We start from the raw sequence: 14,712 nt of genomic DNA, 5'->3' as shown, positions 1-14,712 counted from the left end.
ACCAGTCTTGTCGGCGTTGTAAATATTCTTCTCGTCGTACTCCCTAAGCAGTGGTTGTACCTTTTCAAGCCAATTTTGGCAGACTTCCTGGTCAACGCTGCTGGATTCACCGGCGGTCACGTGGCAGGAGATCTGATGGCGGGCCTTGAATCTATGCAGCCAACCGCTGCTAGCAGAGAAGTCTTCCTTGTGGCCAAGAAGGCAGGCCAGGTCCATTGCCTTTTTCTGCAGCAAGGTGCCTGGGACCGGTAGGTTCCTCGCCCTCACGTCTTTAAACCACGCTAGGAGCGCATCTTCGACGTCAGGGAACGTGCACTTCCGCAACCTTTTACGGGAACTTGCGGGGTAGGCTGGACCTTGAAAGCTCGCTTCAATGTTCTCCCTTGCTTTCAGTATCGTTGAAAGGGTGTTGGCAGAAATCTCGTGCTTCTCGGCGACATTCTTTTTCGTGCCGCTGTCAGCATCCTGCAGGATCTGCATTTTCATCTCCAAAGACAACGCTTTCCGCTTGCGAGACATGGCGTACCAGTTAGTCGAAAGTGTACCCACCTTGTCCACACTGCCAGAAGTCAGAGGGAATGAATCATGTTACGTGTGGTCACGTGGGTGGAGGAGGACTAGGCGCAGGGGTGGAGATGTGGCGAGGAGGAAGTGAGAGAATGCAGAGCGGGGCGCCAGGCTAGGACGCGAACACTCATTGAGGTAATTCGCCTCATCGGTGACACGTACGCGGCATCGCTAATCTCTGTGGATTAGTCATTCCACGATAAGAAATACGGGTCAAAAACTTCGCAATAACCGAGGATGGGATGAAAATAGAGGAGACTACTTCGTTGTACAAAAAAAGTCCCCATAGAACCAAAGCATGGCCAATCGAGTGAAGAAAAAAATTCGTAATAATCGAAAATTCGCTGTAACCGACTTAGTTTTAACGAGGTTTGACTGTATTTGAAATTGAAGCAATGGGGAAAAAATGACGAATACTGAGTTGAATATCAAATATTTCTATAAATTTTACAATATGTGCCTTTTGCACTAAAAGTTTGGAATTTGTAGCCCATGTCTGTGATGTGCTTTTTTTATGTGCAACAGTCACAAAAGACGCACAATTCTTCTGTGGAAAGCCCATACTCTTCAATTTTGTATGATAGTGTTTCCTCCTTTTCAGGTGAGCCTACTCTTACTGGGGTGATTATCTTGATTTCAAAATATAATGTCAGGCTGTGGTATGTTACACAGATGAGGCTGTGATTGTTTTTGAACATACACGGGAAACAAACAAATTGATGTCCTGCGTCGACTTTGCCATGAACATCCTTTAACTTCTTTGCTGGTGTGTGTTGCTAAAATTTTAAACTTGAGGAATGTTTTAAAGACACCGTTTTTGTCCTGGGCTGCAGGCATTATTCGAGAGTCTTAACTTTTTAAAGGCAACTTTCCAGACATCAAATCCAGTTCCCCACTGGCACTGCTGAAGTGCACTTTGGAGGGACGTCTCCCCTTCCTCGGCCGAAATATACATAATTAACTTGGGCTAACGTTGTCTTAAACTAAACACAGGTCCAGGTACAGGTTACAATGCATTCTATGCTTTTCTTATTTCTATAGGTGGTCTTGGGTGATGGTCTTTCCATCGACTCGCAGAAGTTTAAGCAGATGCTTAGTGCATCCAGCGATTCAATGTTTTGTCGAGATGTGGCAAGAGCCTTATGGACACTGGAGGAACTAACAGGGAGAAGTGTGACTGGGGCTCCATGCAGGAGGTTCCTCAAAACAGGAAATCAAGCACGCCGGGCACTAACACCAGAGAAGAAGGCAGCCGTACGAAGTGAGTATATTTCTTGTTCACTTCATAGAGCACCTGGATTCCGTCACAGTCATTTCGTAGGAACCATAAATTGTTTGTAGGCCACAGTGACCTCATGATTCATTTGGTCACTGCACACTTTTGTTAAACTTGAAAATCTAAGACAGTCAGTTAAACTCAGAAATTTAGAAAAACAGTGCAGCGGAGCTTCTGAGCGTGGATTTTTCTGCTTCTAGAAGCAAATTTGTCTTCTAATTCGCGAAGGTAACCAGCACGAATGTTCCAATAGGAATCCTCAAAGAAGCACGAATGAGATAAATTAAGCCTTCAAGCCCCGGCACATGAAAAATGTGACTGCAAGGCACAATTGAACCCGTGGATGCAATGGTGGGATAAGTCAGCTTATCCCCATTTTAGTATGTTTGTTGTTATGACATATGTGTTCCAGTACGTACCTGTCAAAGAAAATTTAGGACCGTATTACAATTTATTGACCCGCTACAGGAGGGTAAGAAACAAGAAATGCATGCGTGTCAATGGGATGAACAGTCAGATCAGGCCCCTTTTCTACACACGCATACAAATGGTGTAGCTTAAATTTTGCTGCAGTGCCGAAATGAACTTTGACTTCTACCTGAAAAACACGTTCTTCCTACCTCATGTGACCGTGTCAGCAGTGCTACAGAGCATTGTAATCGGAAACCACCAAAAAAATTTAAAAAGGAAAAAAACTTGTATACTAAGCACTAGGGCTGTGCGAATAATGATTTTTGGGTTCGAATGGAATATGAATCGAATAGTAAATCTTTGAATAGTAGCGAACCGAATAATGTCAAATACCACACAAAAATGTGCGCTTATTGCTGAATAGTAAGCAAAAGCTTTCATTGAAACCTGGTGCTCAGTTGTAGTTTGTGAGACTGATTGCGAACTACAGTCAAACCTCGTTACAACGAAACGCGATACAACGAAATTCGCAATAGAGCGAAATAATTTGGATTCCCCGGCAGATGGCCATAGAGATCAATGTATTTTAACTCCCGCTACAACGAAACACTTTTTAGCCGCTGCCTTGATACAACGAAAGAACGAGATAAGGTTTATGACCCCAAAGCCGACTTTAGGGTCATGAAAACAAAGGGCGTGAGCTGCGTCCTGTTCCCGCGGCGAAAGATGGCACGCGCGATTATGGTCGGGAGGAATCTGGTGCCTACAAAAGGAAGTCTGAGTCATTGGAAGGTTAGGGATTTTCTTCCGAGGCTTCTCCTTTTCGCGCTTGTTTTGAACTGTCCGGTTGCAGCCAACTAAAAAGAGCACGAGACGCAAGGCGCCATCGCGCGCGTGGGAAACGCTTCGTTCGCGTGGCGGCGTAAATGACGAAATCAGCCTAGATGATTTTCTTGACGGGGACAAACATGCCGTAGCAACGGAGAGCCTTACGGGAAACGCACTGTCATAGACGTAGAAGGTTTGCGGGAGATCGCAACACAATATGGAGAAAGCTGCGGAGGCTTCGGTTGCGTACGAACAATGCGTGACACCGCGTCTTCTAGGCACGACACAGACGCGTATAACCGGCTATTTCACGCAAGAATAAAATGCCGTAGGTGCACCTTGGCGCTGTATTTGTAGTTGTTGTCATTTTTCACGAAAAACCTTTCTGCATCGTCGCGGGAGTTATCGACGCTTATCTACAGCGCGCACCCTCGCAAAGGTCGCGATCCGTGACCTTCAATTCGGTACAACGAAATGTTCGATACAACGAAAGAAATTGCAGTCCCTGTGGGTTTCGTTATATCGAGGTTCGACTGTATATACACATATTTCATTAATGAATATGTTTGTGCTAGAATTGTCCTGAAAATTGTAGTTCCAGACATAATGTAGCTGGCTGTGTGATTAAATCCCTCTTTCTTTATTTTTTTTTATTTCGTGGTACGTTAAAGGCCCTTGGGCACTACATAACGGACGGCGGACACAGCACATATAAGAGCACACTATGTACATACTATATGGGTTAACATGGGTTATATAAATAATTTTTTACAAAGACACAAAAGGTACAGACTTCAGCTACACACTGTTCTTTCATTGTCCCCTATGATGAGTGCGGTGACTGTTTCTTTGAATTCTACAGGATCATGAAGCACTGCCAATGTTACGAGGTAAATCATTCCAACATTTCGCTATGTAACAACCAAATGAGTTAAGGAAGAAATCATGGTGGCAATGTGTTAGTTCAACCTTGTAGTAATGATCCAGTCGTGCAGAGATAAACGCCGCATTTCTTAAAAAGTCTGTGCTTAAGATTGTGTTGTGGAAGACCTTATGAAAGAGACAGAGACTGGATACTTTCCTACGTAAATCTAATGTTGGGATATCAATAGACGACTTCATTGTTGTTATACTGCTATATGGAGAAAAATTATTTAAAATGAATAGAACTGCGCGGTTCTGCACCGCCTCAACTGCACAAGAGAGGTTGGAGTGGTAAGGACTCCAGATGGGGGAGGCATACTCAAGTATGGGCCTGATGAAGCTCGTGTAGGCAGCTTTTTTTGTTATAGGTGGACAAGAACAAAGGTTGCGGCAAAGATACCCAAGGGAGCAGTTAGCTTTCGCTGTGATGTATGTAACGTGCTCAGTCCAAGTCATGTCACAAGTGAGGTGGATGCCAAGATATTTGTAGGTCTTTACATGTTGTAGTTCGCAGGGTCCGAGGTTGTGCGGGTGATTTAAGCTTGAACGGCGAGAGAATGACAAAACCTTACACTTCTCGGAATTAACAGGGAGTTGCCAGGCCGTGCTCCATTGAAAAATTTTCTGAAGGTCAGACTGTAGTAATTGGATGTCAGAGAAATTAGTAATTGGGTGGTATATAACACAGTCGTCTGCAAACAGTCTCAGCCTACACGATAGATCATAAGGCAGGTCATTGATGTAAATCAAGAAAAGGAGTGGACCTATTACCGAACCCTGCGGAATACCAGAAGCTACATGAGCGAGACTGGAGGTGGTACCATTTGCAATGACATACTGTTTCCTGTTTGTAAGGAAGTTCTGAATCCACGTAAGAACCATTGGATCAATGTTAAGACTTGATAACTCGGTTAGAAGACGAGAATGTGGAACCCTATCGAAAGCTTTGGCAAAGTCTAGGAACACTGCATCGACTTGTTTTCCTTTATCAAGATTATGGAGAATGTCGTGTGTTAGACCTGCCAGCTGAGTCTCACAGGAGTATCCCCTACGAAAGCCATGTTGATATTTGTAGAAGAAATTGTTAGTTTCTAGGTAGGTGACCATATGTTTAACAATGATGTGCTCCAGCAGCTTACATGAGACACTGGAGAGAGATATGGGCCTAAAGTGGCTTGGGGTTTGTTTGTCACCGGACTTATGAACTGGGATGATCTTATCGATCAGCCAATCGTCTGGGACACTACCCGTTGCTAGGGGCTGTTGGAATACAGTAAACCCTCGTTAACTCGAACTCGCTTATCTCGAAATATCGGTTATCTCGAATATTTTTTGCGTCCCGATCCATGCCCCAATGCTTCCTATACATTTGGGCCCTTTTAGGTTGAAGCTTTTTTTTTTGCCCGAGTACGGATATCTCGAAATCCCATCACCGGTAGGTCAGCGTACCTATGGCTGATAACGTGCATTCTTCGGTCCCCCAGGCTAGGTCAAGGTCAAAGCCTTTCAGTCCTAGTGACTCACGCCTCACGCGCCGCTAGCTGTGGCAGGCAGACAGCACTCCCCTTTCCACCCAACGTCACTCCTCCTCCTCCTCTGCATTCGTCCGAGAATCTCTTCGTTTTGTTCTTCGCGGCGCCATGATGGCTGAACAACGCACATGAAAGTCCCTGACTTTGGAGCGGAAGGTGGCACTTACCAAAGGCCTGGTAGCAAGTTCATCAAGCCAATAGCATGAACTGTTTCATTCATGCGGGTTTCTGGTCTTCCACCGCCGTACCGGAGCCAGCAGACCACTTCAGTGGCTGTGATGAATTGTGCAACGACGTGATGCGCCTCGCATGTTTTGGGGAGAGTGACTTAGGACTTGAACATCGAGGAGAACATCGAGGACTATGCGCTTTACGACGGAGATGTTCCAGTAGCGGTGAACTGAGTGATACAGAAATCGTCGAGAGTGGCCGCGGTAGTGACGTGCCGGGAGGAGCGTCTCATGCGTTGCACTGAAGTGCTTGAAGATGCTTTCTTGTTCACAGACGCAAATGCCAAACAGATTGCTATTACGGAGTTATTCAGTCTCAGATGATGTTAAAAAATAAATGGCTTCGGAATTGTTTACGAGCCCTATTACTGTAGGAACGCTTTTTTTTTTACGTTTCATAACATAGCGCATTGTGGTAACATCGGGGCAACGTAATTTTCGCTGTTCGCTTAACTCGAAACCCCGCTTATCTCGAAATTTTTTCCGGTTTTTACGACTTCGAGTTATCGGGGGTTTACTGTATTAGAGTTAAGTACGCACACGATATCATCTTTGTGTTTTTAAGGATTTTGGTATTAATGCCATCAATGCCACAGGAAGAAGATAGTTTGCTATTATCTATCAGTTTCAGGACACCACAGTAATCTATATCAAATGATAACATATGCGGAAAAGAGTATAATGGGGCCTTCGGAACATTACCGGTATCTTCCACGGTAAATACAGAAGTAAAATACTCATTGAACATATTAGCACACTGATCAATGGCTACAGATGCGCCTGTCGAATCCATTAGGTGTATCTCGGGGTGCTTGCGCGGCGAGATAAACTCCCAAAATTTTCTAGGGTTACTTTCCAGCAAAAATGGTAGGGTGTGCCCACAGAACTCTTCCTTTTTTGTTCGAACAGCTGTTGTGAACTGTTTTTCGGCAGAGTAGTACCGTTGCCAAGTATGGGGTGAATTTGTGGATCTAGCTTTGCGAAACAGGCGTTTTTTCCTTGAACGAAGACGTCTCAAATTGTTATTAAACCACGGTGTGGAAGGAGACGAGCTTACATGAAAAGTTGGTACATGGGCGTTTACAAGCTCGTTGATCTTATTCTTAAACATCAACCAGTTTTCTTTGACAGTTCTCACTGCAAAGTGAGCTGAAAACTCGTTATATATTTCTATGGCGTCATAGCTGGTCCAGCCAAAGCCCAAACATTCCCAGAATTTCGGGACACGTCTTCTTAAAGTTGGCTTCACCGGCGTACTCGCTGCCCTCCATTGAAGCAATGCATTCCACCTGGATTTGTTAGAATATCTGTTGACGCTGAGCTTTAGAAAGAAATGCCCACACACAGGTCTAGTTTCGAGAGGTCCCTTAATGCTGTACAAGTGGAATGGAAGCGCAAGAGCGCCACGGCTTTGTTCCTGGATGACTTATTTTCGCCGAGTTGGCTTCAGGACAGAATGCGTTGACGTGCTTTTTTTCCTGTACTTGGCCAGAACAGTGGGTTCTCCAGAAAATTCCCATGTGAGGCATGAAAGGTGAAGCTGTCTTTTACGCTTTGCAGGTTTGTGGGCGTCTGTGGGACGCTTAAGTTTTGTTCCCACGACAAAAGAAGTTATGACAGGCTCGGTGTGGCATACGAGGGTTTTGTACCTTCACCCTGAGGTTGATAACGGGTCTGCTTGTTGGCTTAGTGGCGTAGACGTTGGCTCCGACTTTCACGTTCCGCAGTTCGATCCTCGGTTTGTCTGTTTTTTTTTTTTGTCTCTTTTTCATTCCTTTTTTTTTTTTTGTCTTCTGAACTGTGTTGAGAGCACCATCAAAGCAAGTGTGGCTATTCGGTTCCATTTAGTTGCGGTAATGCTGTGCGGTGGCCTGTGCGCTAAATATGTGAATGGCAGACCCCCTTTCTATTGCTTTCCGACTTACTTCATCGTTACTGGAAGCCCCATTTAGCCTACTCCCACGCGTGTGTGTTGTAGATACCTGCCAATGATGTAACATAAATCTCGGACCTGTGGCTTTAACATCCTTTGTCCCTTTCAAGGTGCAACTTATTTGATCGATCGATATGACGACAGAAGAATCATGCGTGCCAGATTTGATTCGCTCTAATAGTGTAACTAAGTATGATCACAATGTCACCCCCCAGAAATGAAGGACTCAGGGCAAAGCAAGCCGCTGTGCCATCAGTTATATAAGTGGGGTCTAAATGCATGAGGAAGGAGATCGTTATGAAATTTGGTTTCACGAAAATCGTTAGATTTTTTCGGTGGTGCTACCACAGAGATCCGTTACAAGGACATCAAAGCGACCGTTAGAACGAAGCGACCGTTAAGTAGAAAGTGTACTGTACATTCTAAAACTGTACATACTGTAAATACTGTACATACTGTACATATCTCATGTGTAATTTGTTCCCATTGCTCTAAAATGTTGGTGCATGTCGCCTATGGGCCAGAGGGCAAAAATCTTGCTTGTGCGTGACTTTACACCCGTATATAAAAACTGATGGCCATATATGGCAAAGCAGTTGCTTTGCGACTTGAAAAACAGTGCTACAGCATTTATGCGATCTCTGGCAACATCTCTTACTGCCAGAAGTTTGCTAGCTGATACAAGTACTTTTTGTCCCCAAAGTGGTGGGGGTTATGTATGCCTGTTATAAAAAGGAGGGGAACTGGCTTTTGCGTCACAAACTTTATTAATGTGGAGCTTGCATGCAACTCCTTCCCTCCCACTCTGCCGCGCGCTGGATGGTGAAGAGCTAAAGGAAAGGGCAGTGTTGGTAACAATAGTTTACCAGTATCATATCAATTGTTGGTTTTCTGGAATTTTGTGTGATCTCAATTCGTGGTATGATAGATAGAGCCCCTGCAAGATCCTGATTCAGTTTGCCTTTTGGTCCCAGCGAGGTTAAAACGCTTTATTAACACGACGCCTGCGCGGGGTCGTGACTGTTTCACATAATTTGCTATCAAATCTTCATACCACGTTGTCGACGTGACCCAAGCTCCTTTCGTGGTGAACTTCAGATGGAGATGCACTTTTCAGATAGGAAATTTATGACACATCAATGTGTGAGCGACGCAAATCACTTTAAAACTGTGAAGTTGGTCTATTCCGATGTCACAAATATCATATACTGCTTGCGACACTGTTGTCTGGAATCGTCTGTCAGTTGTCCTGCAGCCCATATTTTCTTGGTTACCCTCAGAAATGTTCTTCTGATACTCTATTTAAAGAAAGACCGTATGGTGCACGTATTTATTACTCAAAATAAATGACCTTGCAACACCCGGAGATTTGAGATGGAATAAACCACATGGTGCTGAGTTCAGATGAGCCTGTCGCAAGCAGTATATTTATTGATACACACAAACACAGGCCACGTCCAGTGAGATGACAGTTGCAAACAATGGCTTCTCGCTTGACGTTGTTCCGTTCCGGCTTTGTTCCGTGCGCAACGCGTCAAACTCTCAGTCCGAGGTGCTCCATACGTTATGAAACGTCAACTGGAACCAAGTTTGTCGTTCCGCTACTTTTTTAGCATAGAATATATTTCAAGAGCCACTTGCAATCACTGTAGCACACACCCTTGAGTATCAGTGAATAAATTTCAGACTTCTCGCTTGAGCAGCATTTTTCCCTCATGCACGCGGAAGTCGACAGTGGGCCTATCTGATGCGTTTTGCACATACTGGAACTTCCGCCGCTGTTCGCCTAACAGTGTCGTGCTATTTGTATCGAGATTTGAAAATATTCTCCAGGCTACTCGGCATGAAAATCATGGTAGTCTACGCGAATCTAGAAACGCCCGAGTTCATCGTATTCGTTGTTCCCGTTTTGTCATCGCACAAACAGCGCAAGGACGTACCGTTTTAGGACACGTGGTTGGCCCCCCGACGAACCAAACGCGACAAAATCCCCTAGATAACTAGTTTGCGGGTAGGAAGATCGCCGTCCTCTTCGGCTTGCCATAGTTTGGAGGATAGACACCAGTAAATCCGTTCACTAATAATTGAAAACACAGAGCAACATGTGATGCATCATTTTGCGAAAGTTTATTGAAACAAGGCATTATGGAACTGGGAACATAAGACTCATCTGAAACGTTATTCCTACAAGGCAATTATTCACATGTATCAGATATTAAGGAAGGTAGAACTTAACCTAGGGACGTAAAAGACACAATCATCAGAAGTGTCGAGCGAGAAGATCGTGAACACTTGAAAGTTACACAGTGCAAGTGTGGAATTTCAAGTGGAATTCTGTTTCATAAGGCTTGGTATGGTCGTCCAAATCAAAGTGCTAGTTGTTGAATACTGCATACAAGTTGATTCCATGTCACTCTCTACATGTTAACATGCAGACTCGAAAAATCGACCCCAGTCCTAATCTGTTTAATAATGCTCCGTTATTTTGGATGCTTTACATGGTAGGTCGCGCGCTGCTGGCTGCATTTTAGCACATCTGTGTGTCATTTGGAGAGACAAATACAAGAAGGCACAAATGCCAGAAACACAAGTCGATACGCTTAGTCTAAAAACTTGAGAGACAGCGTACATAACTAATAGGTGGATTAATTATGTATGGTGAGAAAGGTACACAACAATACAACTGCTGGAATAAAAGTGGAACTGTGTTTCGTAACTAGTAGGAAATCGTAACACTTCGGACAAAACGTGACACCGTAAGGAAACTGCCATCATTCGTAAATTTCTCATTCGCAATACATTACCATTGTGGCAGCTATAACATAAGGAGTGGGACACAGCTTTCAACATTGTGAAAAGCATCAATTTGATCCATAAAAAAAGTTGATAACCGTGAAGCACGAAGATGAATATCTACAAGAATTACATACAGTGTATGTTCAACCTGGATACACAAGGTCCTTGATGTGCAGCAAATTTTCTGGAAAAAGACCGAGTTCTGCTAGCAAACTTTGAATGTTGCCGTTCGGTTACCCGATTTCGAGGCCTACGGAGCAACGTTCCTTATGCGATTGTACGGCTACTTAACGGATGCTTAATTAACATTTTAGTTATTTGTTTTAGAGGGCATATTGTGTCTATAAAATTCAAGGTAATTCCCAATAATGTGCAACAAGCCATTAGAAATAAGCTGGAGACAACATTAAGAGTGTGCTAGTACAAATCTTTCCTACAATAACGCGCCCTGGATCGAAGTACGCGACACTACTACGCGAGTAGAAATGACGAAAACATGAACTATTTCTATGTACAAACAGCAAGCTTCTCTCGGAGCAGTTTTCTAAGCTTTGCGATGGATTTTGTGCTTGTTTTTACACCCATGGCACGGAGTTCTGTTCTGAGTTGACCCGCTGTCATTTCCTCTATATCCATGTTGATATACAACATAGTTGCAATCACATCTTCTGGATTACCGTTAATCCAGAAGATGTGGGTTCGATCCCTACAACTGGCTAATCTTTTCAGTGACTTTCATCTTTCATCGTTGATTTCTTAGGCAATTTGAGGCTTTGTTTGTATCTGTCCCTTCTATGTTGTTCCAGCCTCAGAGCATCAGTTTCTCTCTTGTTCAACAGGTGCCGCTTGCGTCGATTTCCGTCGTATGAATGTGTGTATGAGTGAGCAAAAAATGTAAGAGTGAAAGGAGGGTGAGTGAGAGTGAGTGGCTGGTTTGTCGTCCCTTCAGATGGCGCACGCAGAAAGTCGCTGGAGAGACGTGTTAGCTTAGCCCAATTGGTAGAGCCCTGGACCGGTAATCCAGAAGATGTGGGTTCGATCCCTACAGCTGGCTAATCTTTTCAGTGACTTTCATCTTTCATCGTTGATTTCTTAGGCAATTTGAGGCTTTGTTTGTATCTGTCCCTTCTATGTTGTTCCAGCCTCAAAACATCAGTTTCTCTCTTGTTCAACAGGTGCCGCTTGCGTCGATTTCCGTCGTATGAATGTGTGTATGAGTGAGCAAAAAATGTAAGAGTGAAAGGAGGGTGAGTGAGAGTGAGTGGCTGGTTTGTCGTCCCTTCAGATGACGCACCCAGAAAGTCGCTGGAGAGGCGTGTTAGCTTAGCTCAATTGGTAGAGCCCTGGACCGGTAATCCAGAAGATGTGGGTTCGATCCCTACAGCTGGCTAATCTTTTCAGTGACTTTCATCTTTCATCGTTGATTTCTTAGGCAATTTGAGGCTTTGTTTGTATCTGTCCCTTCTATGTTATTCCAGCCTCAGAACATCAGTTTCTCTCTTGTTCAACAGGTGCCGCTTGCGTCGATTTCCGTCGTATGAATGTGTGAATGAGTGAGCAAAAAATGTAAGAGTGAAAGGAGGGTGAGTAAGAGTGAGTGCCTGGTTTGTCATCCCTTCAGATGACGCACCCAGAAAGTCGCTGGAGAGGCGTGTTAGCTTAGCTCAATTGGTAGAGCCCTGGACCGGTAATCCAGAAGATGTGGGTTCGATCCCTACAGCTGGCTAACCTTTTCAGTGACTTTCATCTTTCATCGTTGATTTCTTAGGCAATTTGAGGCTTCGTTTGTATCTGTCCCTTCTATGTTGTTCCAGCCTCAGAACGTCAGTTTCTCTCTTGTTCAACAGGTGCCGCTTGCGTCGATTTCCGTCGTATGAATGTGTGTATGAGTGAGCAAAAAATGTAAGAGTGAAAGGAGGGTGAGTGAGAGTGAGTGGCTGGTTTGTCGTCCCTTCAGATGACGCACCCAGAAAGTCGCTGGAGAGGCGTGTTAGCTTAGCTCAATTGGTAGAGCCCTGGACCGGTAATCCAGAAGATGTGGGTTCGATCCCTACAGCTGGCTAATCTTTTCAGTGACTTTCATCTTTCATCGTTGGTTTCTTAGGCAATTTGAGGCTTTGTTTGTATCTGTCCCTTCTATGTTATTCCAGCCTCAGAACATCAGTTTCTCTCTTGTTCAACAGTTGCCGCTTGCGTCGATTTCTGTCGTATGAATGTGTGTATGAGTGAGCAAAAAATGTAAGAGTGAAAGGAGGGTGAGTGAGAGTGAGTGGCTGGTTTGTCGTCCCTTCAGATGACGCACCCAGAAAGTCGCTGGAGAGGCGTGTTAGCTTAGCCCAATTGGTAGAGCCCTGGACCGGTAATCCAGAAGATGTGGGTTCGATCCCTACAGCTGGCTAATCTTTTCAGTGACTTTCATCTTTCATTGTTGTAAAGTAGGCTTTGCCAAACGCTCAGAGGCATGAGTTGAAGGCAGCTTGCGGAATTTCGAATGTATTCGAGTATTCGATGTAATGTTATTAGGCTCGAATACGAATAGCGCGGTACCGTTATTCGGTACAAATATCGAATATTTCGAACGTTCGCACACCCCTACTATGCACATAAGTGATTGTAAGTTTAATGGCGCAGCGACAACTGAGACTAAGCACATAAGTCTCATGCTGGTCATCTAGGACATTATTGTCAAGAGTGTGCTAGTTTAGCGTGACAAGCCCAAATCCAGGCTGCTCCACTACACGCAGGTGACTTCACCCTAAATGGCATCACCATTGTTCAGCCTTCAAGGTTCGACTCATGAAAACTTTTTTTCAGCACGATAACCGTGTGCATGCTGTGCTACATTGAAAAAGGGGACATGTCATGCTTATGCATGTTGTTCAATTTCTGCTAACACACAGTTCGTTAAATAGGATAATTCATTAAATCAAACTTGTCGACAACCCTGGCCCGCACAGCCCACTGTAGTGTACATCATTTTGTCATCAGATTAGTTTAAAAATACTAAGAGCACTCTTATTCTTGAGTGTCATGCAAGTTTTATCAACTACACAAGTCATCACTGTACTTAGGTTCCATTCAGAAGCATACAAAAAGTATGTTTTGCCTGAACTGTCCTTTATTCTTTTGCAAACACAGTGTGTTTGTATGGTGGACTCTCGTTAAGTCGAACTTGTTGGGGCTGGGATATTTGTTATAATAAAGTGGATTTCAAACTAACGAGAGAAGCTCTCCTGGAAGTGGGCTTGGGCACAGGGAGCGCTTGGTATACGTTTGTGGTACCAGTTTTACTTTGAGACACATTGAAATAATATTGGCATAATTCAAATCATTACTCCTGCCGAATTCTGCCACAACCATTCCTGATGCCTGTCCACTGTTGTGGAGGAGAAACCCTCTAGAGCGTTGTGGCCAGGAAATGCAGGATTTACAGTCATGCCTTGTTAATATGGACCCCGTTAATATAGACAACTTGAATTATGGACGATTTTTGTGAGGACCAAACTTTTTCAATGCATTTTGGTCTCGTCAGTATGGAAACTCGCTTTTTGGACAATGGACGGTCCAGCAAGGTACAAATCATATGCAGCCCATGCATTTTTGTCTGGTCATTATGTACGGTATCGGTGTGGAGGGCAAGCCTCTCCCCACATTCTGCACGATAATTTTTTAAAGTAGGACGTTGCGTTGCGTAGGGAGCTATGCCCTCCCCTTCACATCCGTCTACAAGAACTATAAGATGAAAGGGGGTTATTTGCGGGCATGAAGAGCCTGGAAAATCTTATTTGATGTCATGACTGTTCCAAACACGTCCACGGGTGATTGATCCTGGTGCAAGGAGTTGTACCTTTAGTTAAACATAGTGCAGTCACTCAGCAGCTTACAAGAATAGAGGCAGTACAGTTGTCAAGGCAAGTCGTCGGGCACTGGCGTTGATGACTTCAGCAACGCCAAACGAATGGTCATGTCTGCTGTGGCTCAAGCGGGACTAGAGACACCTCTTAAATTCTTTGAGGACAATGAGCAGCAAGCTCTACGTGTTGCCGACGTTTTGCTGATGAGCAACCTTCACTTCAAGCAGGCACTAATTCAGAAATTATTTTCAATAAATCTTCAGCATTGTTTTTGCTATTTCTTTGGTATTCGATAACATGGATGATTCACTTTATGGACGGCTTTGGTCGGGGACGAAAGTGTCCATATTAACGAGGGATG

At 44.2% G+C, this 14,712-nt stretch overlaps 1 protein-coding gene across 1 annotated transcript in view; it reads left to right on the top strand.

Annotated features, from left to right (window-relative positions):
• LOC135367177 (BEN domain-containing protein 5-like) overlaps positions 1-14,712 on the top strand; it is a 46,551-nt gene that overhangs the window by 14,861 nt on the left and 16,978 nt on the right. Inside the window, exon 6 of the mRNA XM_064600324.1 lies at positions 1,609-1,828. Coding sequence (XP_064456394.1) covers positions 1,609-1,828 — 220 coding nt within the window. The remainder of the gene's footprint in view (positions 1-1,608; positions 1,829-14,712) is intronic.

The sequence above is a fragment of the Ornithodoros turicata genome, chromosome 1, assembly GCF_037126465.1.
Source record: "Ornithodoros turicata isolate Travis chromosome 1, ASM3712646v1, whole genome shotgun sequence".
NCBI classification, from domain to species: Eukaryota; Metazoa; Arthropoda; class Arachnida; order Ixodida; family Argasidae; genus Ornithodoros; species Ornithodoros turicata.
Note: the sequence above shows the minus strand (reverse complement) of the source record. Positions and strands in the feature narration are given on the sequence as shown.